The sequence below is a fragment of the Osmerus eperlanus genome, chromosome 1, assembly GCF_963692335.1.
Source record: "Osmerus eperlanus chromosome 1, fOsmEpe2.1, whole genome shotgun sequence".
Taxonomy (NCBI): domain Eukaryota; kingdom Metazoa; phylum Chordata; class Actinopteri; order Osmeriformes; family Osmeridae; genus Osmerus; species Osmerus eperlanus.
In genome coordinates this window covers 10,877,955-10,891,076 of record NC_085018.1, presented here as the reverse complement: position 1 = coordinate 10,891,076, position 13,122 = coordinate 10,877,955, and the positions used below count along the sequence as shown (strand labels likewise).

General features: G+C 45.6%; 1 protein-coding gene across 3 annotated transcripts in view; it reads left to right on the top strand.

The window, feature by feature from the left end:
* The first annotated feature begins 8,326 nt into the window (after nt 1-8,326).
* The window catches only part of cacna2d2a (calcium channel, voltage-dependent, alpha 2/delta subunit 2a), a 115,089-nt gene continuing 110,293 nt past the window's right edge, over nt 8,327-13,122 (top strand). For 2 of the 3 annotated variants that reach the window (XM_062458765.1, XM_062458757.1), the window contains exons 1-2: nt 8,328-8,762; nt 12,781-12,862. In XM_062458765.1, the coding sequence (XP_062314749.1) occupies nt 8,650-8,762; nt 12,781-12,862 (195 nt within the window). In that variant the 5' untranslated portion in view covers nt 8,328-8,649. Of the gene's footprint in view, nt 8,763-12,780; nt 12,863-13,122 lie in introns of all 3 variants that reach the window. The other variant, XM_062458749.1, reaches the window with a different exon arrangement.

The window sequence follows — 13,122 nt, the reverse complement described above, 5'->3', positions numbered from 1 at the left end:
CACTCTGGAGACTGGCCTACCTGACCATGTCCTTACATGCTGTATGATGTTGTTCTTAAAACGGACCTGTACTGTATGTACAGTCGTGGCCATAAGATTTGGCAAGGACAAATGTTGTGTTTTGCAAAGTTTGCTGGTTCAGTATTTGAGGAAAATATTTTCACGTTTCTATAGAATACTGGAATCACAATAAGGCACAATTCATATTTTTTAAAGCTTTTTGGGGGCGAAAATGTTCAATATATGCAAATAGTCCCCTCTTTTATAGCCATCAATCTGCTCTTAAAATCCAATCAGAATGATAGTGATTTCACCTGGCTAGAACTAGTTCACACTTTCCCCTGTGCTGATGATATGACTTACTGAAATTATGTTCGCAGTCATTTTATGCCAAGGCCCAGCAAGCTTTTCAAACACTAAATGTATGTCGCTCCCTATACTTTTGGCCACGGCTGTACTCTTTAGCTAAGGATTTAACCTGACCCTCTCCTCCATGAGCGCCAGCCCTTGTTCCTGTGTAGCAGCTGATCCTGATCTTCTTGTGTTGCCTGCTTCTTTAGCTGTTGAATCCTCACTTTAGCTTGCATTGCTCCTGTTAACAACAGCATTAATAATGTTCACACGTCCTACTGAGATATGACCTTCTCCGGAGTCTCGTTGCTCCAGTGATTAGCTCCTGTTCTTGAGTCGGATGTTTCATTGTTTCCCAAGGGACGTGATGTAAGCAGCTTTATAATAAGCACCAATCACAATTCAGGTATAAGTGGAAGGAGCTGAACCAAATTAGCGATGCTTCCCAGGTGGCATTTGAAATGTTTCTTTGTTTACGTGTTCATGCTCTGCTGCTCAGTGTGTGTGGCAGAGGCAGAGGCAGAGGCGGGCTATCTGGAGGTAGGCTATCTGGAGGCGGGCTAACTGGAGGCAGGCTATCTGGAAGCAGGCTATCTGGGATCAGCAAGAAAGATCAGGAGGCAGGTCTGGGGTAGGTGCTCATTCACCAGAGGGAGGATTTAGGATCCCAGGAGTTGCTGGCTTGGGGAGGGCATGTTGAAGTTCCCCACAGTCATCTTGCTCATTGTTGTACGAATGCTCATTAGAAACTATCCACTCTATCAGCACGGCAGCCTGTCAGGACCTGTGGATTTATCTTGATCTGCTTACACAGCTTTAGCGGGACTTCAGAGGCGCTTTCTGGCTGTGAGATAATACACGTGTTTACAGGCGGCTGTTTGTGCGTGAGGCTGTGTGTGCATCTGTCTATCTGGTGTGTGTGCGTGTGTGGCGGAGGGGTGGGGTGGGTGTTGTGTGCATGATTATAACCCGAAGACACAAGATATTGCTGAGTTACTGCAGCTGTGGGCATTCTTTTGTGTATGCTGTGCTAACAACACACTTTGAACGTCTGACAGAGCACACAGCGGTTCGTGAAACACACACACAAACACTCACGCAAACACACACGCAAACACACGCACAAACACACGCAAACACAAACACACACAGAAACACTCACACAAACATACACAAACACGCACACATTAACAAACACACTTGCAGACACACACAAACCCACACACATACTCAGACATACACATACACACACGTACACACACACACACACACACACACACACATATTAATCGGCTTTTTATTTAAGTCTTAATCTCCTATCTGCCACTCTACTGTTGTACTAGCTGTCCCGCCTCCCAGCTTAGTAATAGTAAATAGCACAACGGATCGTGATTGGCCGTCCGACCTGCCAATCTAAACATTCGGTTGGCAGGAGGCTGTGAGCCGGTTGGGTTTTATGATGATGGGGGTTGGGGCCCTGAGAAATCAGAACAGAATGTTTCCCCCCCCAAAAGCCTGATGTCAGTCCTCAGATAAACAGGCAGACATTCCTGGTGTATATGTTGCTGGTGCAGATGTCTTGATTACAGGGCCATTAGTTTAATTGAGATAAGCTTTTCAGTGCTGATTTATACTGTAGACCCTCACTAACCCAGGTCAACTGCTGAATTAGTACAGCGTTGCCATTTATGGAGAGGACGAGAGTGGACAACAAACAGATGAAAGGCAGAAGGAGACAGGGCAGTGGAGGAGTTCTCCAGAGTGCTATTTCAACAGCCTCATGGGACCAGCGGCCCATGTCCTTCTGTTTACACACTGACAGATGATTCATCACCATCACCTCCAGCATCTATTCTGATGACAATCGGCTATAACACTTCAGCAATTCCAGTCCAGCCTAAACATCATCCACATAATCAATTCCGTTTTGACCTATGATGGGTTCTGAAGTTTCAACCAAGATATTTTATGTATATGTGCAGATTAAATGATAACAATTTGTTATAAAGACGCAAATATGATATATATACAGTGTGTTTACACATCCTTGTATAACTGTATGTTCATGGAGTTACCACCAGGTGTCCCACTATTGGCCGTCTGTCTCTCTCCCACAAACACTTTTACACCCTCACACACACACACGCACACACACACACACACACACACACACACACACAACACACACACACGCACACACACACACAACACAACACCACACAACACAACACACACAGAATTTACATGGTGTGTTTAATGTGACCAGCAAAGCCACTCTCCCCACGTGTTACAGTCTCCTCTGGGAGGACAGGGAAGCACCTGCCTCCCTCTGTCTAACCCAGTCCTGGACACATATCCCTCACCACAGGCAGACAGGCAGACAGGCAGACAGGCAGACAGGTAGACAGGCAGACAGGCAGACAGGCAGACAGGCAGACAGGCAGACAGGTAGACAGACAGGCAGACAGGCAGGCAGGCAGGCAGGCAGGCAGAGGGAGAGAGAGAGAGAGGCAATGATAGGTGTAAGGAGAGCAAAGAATAGGACTGACCAGGACAGGAGAGGACAGGACAGGGAATGAGAGGAGACAGGATAGGAGAGAAAGACACGACACACACACAGATCCCAACGGTACTTAGCAGCGGAACCAAATGCCCTCATCTTCCTGATTAGGTCAGCCACCACATGTGTGTTTATGTCTACAAGAGTGTCTGGCTGAAGTCAGAACAGTTAATTTCTGTGGGGAACCTTGAAGCTTCCAAAATCCATTTGCAACGTCTGTGACAGGGTTTCATAGAGAAAAGGTGCAAGTAAAATGTAGGCCTGGTGGCCTCAAATGTAGGTAGGAAACTGCTTCCAGTGAGCCGAGAGCTTCCAGTTTTCAGCCATCCAGAGTGCTAGGTTGGGTCAACACTAAGTTACAAGTTTACTAGGTCAGGTCACCAGGTTACTCTCCAAACACATTCCAATGCAGTATTGTATTCCCTCACATCATCCCTCATCATTTGACATGACTTTGAACGTCCCCCGCAGCCCCCCCCCCCACCCCCTCTGCTTCTAAGTGTCGAGGGGGTGCGCGTGTATGAGCCTCTGCGTGTTTGTGTGTCTGTCAGCGAGTGACTGTGTTGAGAATACGCTCCCGACTCTGTCTTATCTATTAATTCCTTCATTAAGCCCTTATCACTGGTTTTAATGCTAATTAAGATGCTCTTTAAAGTGACGGCTGGGCGGGTAAGCGCCTCTGAGCCCCACAAGCCTCCGACTCGCTGCAACTACAGAGGAGGAGCCTGGCATGCTTAAACAGGACCACCCTCACTTCAGCCCGTAGCCCTGTTCTGTACGAACCCCAACATACTCCTCCAGGAAGCCAGCTGCCCTCAGCGTCTCACAGCTATGAGATATCCCCTCCCCTAACACCAACTGTCACCAATTCTCCCTTTCTATAATATAAAAGCTTTCGCAATGTTGGTTCAACATTGTAGGGGATTTTTTTGTGGAGGTCAATTCCAGATAGGTTTGCCACCATGGAACGGCTTGTACTAGTTCCCTGTTCGGTTTGATTCGTATTCATTTCTTTTTCGGATCAGTTCATTGCGTTTTTTGTTAGAACATGATTGTCACAAAGCACTTGACAAAGAGGCCCAGGCTTCCTAAGCCTAAACCAAGGCCTTGGCTGAGGGACAAGGAAAAGCGACAGAGAGACTCTGGTGAAGAGACTGGGGGATCTGAGGATCCCGTCCCTGCTGATGTAGGACATGCAGAGGTCACGGGATCTGTGGGTCTGGCTCAGCACAGCTCAGTACATTTCTCATCTCAACTGTTGATTGACATGACATTGCAGGGTTCAAATCAATAACAAATATATGTGACAGTCATTAGGTTATTAGGATGTCATGTTAGGGAAATGAAGATTAACATTGTGTTCTTTCGCTTGTCCATGTCCTGAAACAATACGTTTTTGTTAATACACTTTCAGGGTCACAGCGCCGAGTCATGTTTAAGTTATAATTTGTTCTCATTGACAGATCTGCATTATGCAGACTAAGCAGATGGCTCATGGACAGGGAGAGTGACAGGCCGTTATGACTGGCTGCAAGGCTCGGTGCAACAGCAGCTGGCTGGCAACACAGGGGTACAGTGTGTCAACAAAACTGAGATGGGGACGTTTATGACAGCGGCTTCACCGAGTTATGAATGAGACCATAAGGAGAGGAGGGGAGAGGAGGGGACAACAGAGGGACCGTTCAAGTAATGTACGATTATGCATTCCGAAAAGTGTTGGATGACCTTGTCCGACAAAACAAAGATGGATCCTCGCTATGACTACCCCAAACATTCTCCCGTTTGTCACTCCTTCATCCTTGTACCCTCGATCTAAGTATTTTGGCGGTTCTCTCCTTGTACTCTCTCTCTTCTCTCCCTCTCTCCCAACTTTGATGCATGCATGAGGGAGGATTTCCTGAAGACCAAAGTGGCCATTACCCAGGGGCCATTAGGCCTCTAGCAGAGCATGTCAACACTGTGACTCACTGTTTTCACACGCAGCCAGCCTCGTCCTGTGTGTGGGATGTGGGTGCAAACATACGACTTCTGCTCAAATGTTGATTATTTCACCGACGGTTCGAGAAGGATATCCTCGTGTTTGAATTTGATCACATTCGGAAGGTTCCCGTGAGTTCAGCGAGCGATGGTTTGCGTGTGGAGGGTGCAGAGGCGGGGTCATTAATTGGCAGAAGAGCACACTCTTTTTCGTGCTCAGTGGGAGAGTGACTCATCATCGGGATGAAAAGCTCTGACATTTGAGCATGAAAATCCCAGCATGCCCCGCAGCCCAACAGTAAAGGGGGTCTGTGGGTTTTTTACAGTACAAGAGGCTAACAGAACTCAGTTGGAGAATTACAGATTAGAGGTTGATTATATGTCGTAGATAAGTGTAGACAGATCATTAGGGTCCACATACAGTAACATTGGAACAGTACCTATAGGAAAAAGGGAATCTAATGATATTTTGTGCCATCTGACTCATTCAGTTTACTGGGGTATTTATTGGACCTAGGTCAATGAAGTGGAACATATTCAGCTGTGAAAGGAAAACAGCAGTTTACTGTACCTGAAATCGGAGGCACAACAACTTGAATCACTGCAACTGCTCTCTGCATATCTGTCAAATCCTTCCTGTAAATAGGAGTTATTTGCTGTAATTCACTCTCAGTTTCCCCCCTGAACATTTTTGTTTGCACACAGGGAAATGTGTTCGATGTTCCTAAGTGCAAGAAAAATAGCGTGTTTATATTTTCTGTAAACATTTGGGGAGATTTCCTCTTGAAGAGTAGCACGTAATCACGAGGAATGTGGCAAACATGACCAATCAAAAGGGAATCTCATTATTTCTGCATTAAAGGCCAGCACAGTTCCACTGTAGCCAGCTTTTCTACAGGATAGCAGCCACTAGGGAGGGAGCAGGTCGCAGAGGGACACCGAGGCGCGAGTACTCTGGTCGGGCCAGAGAGATGGATAAGGAGCGAGAGGAAGATAAGGGAGCGTGAGAGTGTGTGTGCCCGGGTGTGCGAGGTGCGTGTGTTGGTGACTTTCCCAAGGAAGCCTGGAGACGAGGGAAACAAGTAGGACACTCTGACTGTGTCCTACTTGGCCTCTGCGTTGGAGAGAAGGCCCATGGAAGAGCTGGAGGACGACCGAGAATAGGCCGGGCCTGTTTCCGCTCCGCTCCCCCAATCAATGGCAGATTGGCAGGTAAATTGTTTTAGAGAGAGACAACTTGGCCAATGAGAAGGGCCCTCAGAGCCGAAGTCCCGCCTCTCACCAGCCTCTCAGCCTCGAGGGAGATCGAAAAAGCCTCAGGACATTGATCTGTGTGTTTTCAGGGAGCGGATACCTTAGCCAGTCTGATCGATCACCTCTAATAAAGAATGGTTTCACCAGAAGATTCTCCGTGGGCACAATAAGAACCAGGCGCTGGGGTGACGATCCAACCTTCACCACCATCTAAAACTCATTTGTCCGGAGCATATTCCTGTGCATAACCATTTAAGATTTACTGTAACAAGGCCATGAATCCTGATGCCCGCTAATGAGCGTTGTCAATCTGTCCATACAGTAGCTCTTTCAGAGTAATGTAGAGGAGTAGAGGGTAGAAAGAATTCACCTTCTAACTTCCTAAGGTCATTAGTGTGCTGGAACAAACACTACACTTGAATCAATAAGCAGCATCCAACTGTCAGTTGGTTCTGGACTGCTAATGTGATCTGACACAATGTCCATCTACTCGTCTGTGAGGAATGACCTGTATTGAATGAAAACTGAACGAAACTACAAATGGCACTCTAAAAACCGACAACATTCACGTTGTCCTTTTAAGGCAGAACGTCCGTGCTGGGTAGTTAGGCGTGCACAATTCTCTCAGTCTGAGACACATGTCCCCCCCCCCCCCCCCCCCCTCCTTCGGAGTTCACCCATATGTGTACAGTAGTCATGGTAATAAGATTTAAACTCACCAATCTGGTTGTTGCTCTACGTGAGCGAGAGAACCGGATGATTCATTGGTGCTTCAGAATGACAATTATATTGTTTCTATCGTTCCTTGGGCCCCAGTGGGACAGCTGGTTTGAGATGAGGTGTCTCTGACTGTGTTTAAAAGAGAAAACAGAGAGGCAACGACTCAGCAGAAAGTGTTTGGTGTATGAGTCAGCCACTTCACTGCTCCAACAGCTACCTACTGTTATTACTAATACGATGACGTGGAAACAGCACTCTCACATTTGAATACACAAGTGAATCATTAAGAAGGAGTTTTTCCACAGACTACAACATCACTTTGCCTCTGTGACTCCTCAACTCCTGATTGGTTAAGAGTAGCCCCTGTCAGACGAAGGCTAACTCTGGGGCGACAGTTACCTGACAAGGTAGCAGCAATGGACGACATTGTACAGACTGTCATCTCTGCTCTGAGGTACGTTTTTTTTTTGCTTTTTCTGACTGAGATCTGGGGCCCAGTTAGTCCTTTCTAGCACAGCACTGCCACCCACCCTCCCTCCCTCCCTCCCTCCCACCCACCCAGCCTCCCTCCCTCCCCGTCACGGAGTGACAAAGACACAGCACCCTGCAGAGCCCTGCCTCTGTAGGAGAGAAACCTGCATGTCCCCTGCTGCTAGACTGAACCAAGGGCAGCGGAGGGGAGGACTGTGCATCTGAACAGATAGGACTGAGAGATAGAAGAGCCCTCCTGGGGACAGCCCGAGGGACGTGGGTGTGTTCAACCGTTAACCTTTGCTTTGATTGGGAGACGACAGAATGAATTATCTAGAGTCATTTCCTTTCCCACTTTTACTGCAGTGAACTGTCTGTCAGGCCTAAGCTTGTGACGTTGAAGACGTTTCTTATATGAACAATAGTTGTACTGGTTAAGGAAATTTACAGACAATATCAGGATTCACTGGGCTGTATGGGGTGGTGTATGTCAGTTATAATATTTTACATTTACATTTATGCATTTAGCAGTAATATGATTTATAAATGATGCTGATAGATATCATATGTTAATTCCACTAACATGGAAAAACTGCATGCACCGAAACCTAACTGTTACAAGAAGTAGTTAATGCAATAAATTGGATAACGGATTTCGCTGAAATGCTGTTTAACCTTAATAGTGTATTCCATTATGTTGGGACATACAATATTAAACAATAACAAACCTGGTCTCAGATAAGCCTCATGGAAGCAACTTAAGAGGTGGCGAATGCTTACACTACAGATAAAGTATTCCCCCTCTACAGTAATGCCTGTAATTTAAAAAGAAAGCCATCGTTTGTATTCATAAACGTTTAGTTTGCCCAGTCTGCCTCCGTGGGAACCAGGGAGGAGACAGCATTGAGAACAGAACGGAGGATGGCCTGACGCGCGCCCCCGTCTGTCGCGCAGGGATATTTGAACAACTGTGCCGTCTTGTGCTCACGCGGTCCGTTTGTTACATTGGAGAGCGAGCGAGGGGAGCAAATGTGCAAGGCTGAGAGAGGGAGGGAGGAGAACGAGTGCGCAAATAAGGCACAGCAGCAGCAGCACCAGCGGCGGCGGCAGCGTCAACGCATCTGTGAATCTTCGAAACGCCTGTCTTCAGCTGCCAATCCTCTTGTACGTTTCCGATTGAAATTTCACGTCCTGAGGAACCTTCGCCATCTACCGACACACTTTCTGAAGCTCGGTGTTTATTCTCAGCTCGGCTGCAAGAGACTATCTCCCGACCCCTTTCTATTTATTCCAGTTTCTTGAATATTTAATGGAAAATGGCGATCAGCGCTCAGTCCTACGGTATCTTCTGTCTCTTCTCAATTCAAACTATCCTCATCATTAGCGTTTCTTCGCCAGCAACGGGTAACCGGTTTCCCCAACACTACACGTAAGTACCATTTGGGGTGAAAGGGAAATAGGGGTTGAGTTTAGAGCGCAAAACTGGGACAGGTGGCCCAAAGCTCGCTGTTTACCTAGGTGAGATAGTAGCGCGATGCTGTCCCTGATGTTGAAACAGAGACGCCAGTTCCGTCACATGCTCGAATTATTACAAATATATCCGCTTTTTCGAATGTCTGATACATTACAACGGCCTGTCGTACATTATTTGCCCTTCAAGCATAATTCTGTCAATTATGTAGGTTATATCGCCCGGAACGTGGGATCCTATTGGCTAGCCTACTTAAAACTGCTGTGCAGGTGCTCCATAGCGAAATCGATCACCTAATTGAACAGTTTACACGTGGATTTGGGATTAAATTAAATAAACATTATACAGACTACGTCACCACTGTTTGTTTTATTTCCCTCATCTTTACTTGGGAAATGGAGATTTATGAAAGTAGGCTCCTTTACTCCACATATGCTGTCAAAACTGGGCTAAATCACATCATAACGTAACAAACAAAGACTAGTAATTGGATAGCCATATGTAATAAATTCAGTCACTGTGGCTCACAGTAGCCTACATGTGGCCTATAAAGAGACTAATAAAAGTGTCCGCAAGGATGCCCGAAATCCTTCTGTTGCGCCACGCCAACACGCGTCTTTCACCTGCTCGTAGAAACGACTATAATTTTACAGGATCTAGCATACAGTATGTTACAAATGTTCACAGAACACCCCCGAGACCTGCACAGATTGAAAACTATGACCTAAATATTTCATAAATAAACCGAAGCATTAATCCAAGTTTTGTCCGTCTAATGAATTTATAGTCATTCTAACTTTATATTGAACATATCTCCCTATGGCATGGCTTGCCTTGCTCTTGTTATTTACAAACATTTCGAAATGACATTTTAGAGAAGTAGGCTATTCAAAATATACTGAAAGCGTATGAAGTTTTTTGTATTTGTCAGCTATTTAAGGACGACCATGTGAATGGCTTAGGTTTATTTGAAATAAAAAAGTAAAATACATTATTATGCCACAATGTTGAATGAAAGATTATATTTAATCCGTTAGGTTTAGCCATATGTTGCTCTATGTTTACTATTATTTTGTTCATCAGTCATGAGACTTCGTCCCTGATTAATGCTCGAAGTCTGACTTACTCTCATCGTGGATGTCCTTTGAATATGTATTGCCTCCTCTGGCAGTACGGCTTGTGGATCAGTCTGAATCGATCTGTTAATCCAAATGCAAGAATGGTTATTCTTCTGTTTCTGTGTTTTTCATTACTAATGCTCCAAAGCTTTAAATGTCATGTCGAAACATGATATATGGTTACACCCTTTCACGTGTCAACAAATTTAGTACACACTATTTTTCCCCCTCACAGAAAATGCCTACGTGTTAATGACTTATTTTGTCCAAAGATGAACATGTCAAATGTATTGCCTTGGCTGTAGGTGACGGTACAATTCAGTGCATTGTGGACTCACTTTGTGTAGCCCACTGCACATCCATATCCTTTGAATAGCCTACCCTTAAGGGAACGAATCACGCATCTCAAATGTTACACCTTGTCCAAAGAGGTAAACAACCTTTAATAAACATGAACTTGGTCTACCGGCTTTTTTGATCTAGCCTATACAGCAGGGCTAGACAGTGACATCATATAGGCCTGGTCGGTTCCTTATTCATGCGCGCGTGCGTGCGCCTCAGTAAATGTGTGTCTGAGCTATTTCTTATTAGTAGGCTGATACGTTACTGACTTCCGCAACTTGCAGCATGCCCTTTCAAATGTTTGAAATTCATTGAAACGACAGTAGCCTACTTATTTTGATTTCTGGACAGAGCATACAATCTTCCTATTTTTTTCTGATGTATTGCTGCATTGCAGTATGCAGAATCTCACAAATATTCAGACATTTATAAACATTTGAAAATAAATATTCATGCATTCACACTAAAATAACGTTAAGTACTTCGCTTAATGTCATCATGGATGCTGATACTTGCCTAACATTTATGACTGCTGCCACTGCACGATGGAATAGAACCGCCTGCATACTATCTACATTTGAGTATGAACCTTTTCCAATTTACTTTAGCTATGAGACATGATGGTTGCTTGAGTTATTGATCAAATCAAGGTCACGCATGGAAAAAGTCTCCAGTTAAATAGTGCAGAGCGACTGCTAGTCTAGTCCATTGGCCTTGTCTTATCTAGATTGGGTTAGCTTAAATCAGACAGGAATATAAACTTAATTCTCGCTAATGATGACCTATTTGATCAATCAATGTGAATCAGCCAGTTACAACCCCTAAGCCCAATTAGATAGGTATTGATTTGCAATTGCTTAGAAAAAAAGAATTTGTTAACGATATCACATTTACATTTAGTCATTTAGCAGACGCTCTTATCCAGAGCGACTTACAGTAAGTACAGGGCCATTCTCCCGAGGCAAGTAGGGTGAAATGCCTTGCCCAAGGACACAACATCATTTTGCACTGCCGGGAATCGAACCAACAACCTTCTGATTAATAGCCCGACTCCCTAACCGCTCAGCCATCTGACCCCCACTATCAGAGGGTAGTTGTTTGTAGATTTGTTGACATGTGTGCATGGCATTGTATTGATGTGTGTGTGTGTGAGAGTTTATTGGGCTAGTCAAGTTGGGCAAGGGGTCAGAATAGCTTGAGGACAACGGTATTGTCACTAGTTGTTAGCTTCGCTGCTTTCTGCTACAGTGTGGTCTCACTTTAAGCCTGTTTTCACTTCATTGCTAGGTGACCTTTTCCTAGTCAGCGAGCATTCTCCAACCATCCCGCCCACCTCAATCCTTTTAAAGGCTCTTCTCCACTCTTCCCTTTTACCTTACCTTCAGAAACACATTCAATAAGTATTAGTGCCAATGTGCAGACGCGTGTAGGTTTCCTCAGTGAACACTCACCCGTTCAGGGTAGTTAGTCTTGTCTGTGGCCATGGTTACAGCCTAGAAAGGGCCTCTATGTGCTACTAATGTACAGCCCTGATGATGGTTGTCATCCGTGTTGTCACTTCTCAGTGGAGTTGTGCTGTTTTTAATAGATCTGTCTCCTCTTGTCTTTCTGAAGAATCTGACATTTCCCGCTGACATTTCTTTCTGTCATATTACTCAAAGACAAATGACTGTGTGGCGTTGCTGATGTGAGCGATTGCTTATCAGCTCTTTGACTCTGAATTGGAAAGCTGGTGTCAAGTCTCATAACACACAGCACTGTGAGGATGTGCATGAGGCAGTGGTCAAGCTCATTCAACAACAAGGAACAATTATTTTTTTTTACCTTGCCGTGTCTTGGGTTAACGTCCCCTGGCTGTCCTCTAACACTGCCTGGCCAGGGGGCTCAGACACAGATGACCCCTTCCTGCTTTAACCAAATCCAGCGAACATCTTGTTCTATGAAGTCCTTTTGCGGCTCAGGTGAGAGAGATGAACAGGGACGATCTCCCCGTGCTTGATCACTTAATTCCCAACTTGGCTCCATTTACCAAGAGCATCTCCTGCTTATTGTGCACTTCTGTCAGACCTGGGCTTTTCAACCTTTATTACAGAGCCTTTTAAGCACTGCTGCCAATCCAATGATCCAAGCCAATACCCCCCCCCACCCCACACCCCCCACCCCTCCCTCTCACCCCCCCCCCCCCCCCGTCTTGCGGGATGTCCGGCCAGCTAGTGAGTGACGAAAGCAGTGGGGGCTGATTAATAAAATGGACAAGTAAAGAAAAGGCATCAACACCCATGCATTATATGGAGCTGCAGAAGCACTGTGACAAAGATAGAAAGGCAGACAGGCAGACAGACAGACAGACAGACAGGCAGGCAGAGAGGCAGGCAGGCAGGCAGGCAGGCAGGCAGACAGACAGAGAGACAGGCAGGCAGGCAGGCAGAGACAGAGATAGGCAATATGAACACACAATGCAACTGAGAAATATCTATCTGACCTTGTATTATGCTGATGTACATTGTCTCTTTCAGAATGATGCACTGGGCAGCGCGCATTGAAAGGGAGCTGGAGAAGGTTCTTCCACACGTCACTGGAATCCAGCAGATGAGAGCTGTAAGTTGAAACGGCCCCGTCATTTACAACTGCAAGTCACAACAGGACATGGCAGACTTATCTGCCATGTCCAAAGCTTGTTTAACGTAAATTCACATGGAACCTCAATGGGTCCTCTCCACGACAGACTACCAACATCTGGGCTTGTGTATGTCTATGTGTGTGCGTGTGCGTGCATGTGTGTCTGGCTGTTTAAGCAGATGGTTTGGCAGAGTAAGACTGACGGTCACATGTCTATACAGTGTGTATGTGAACTGTGC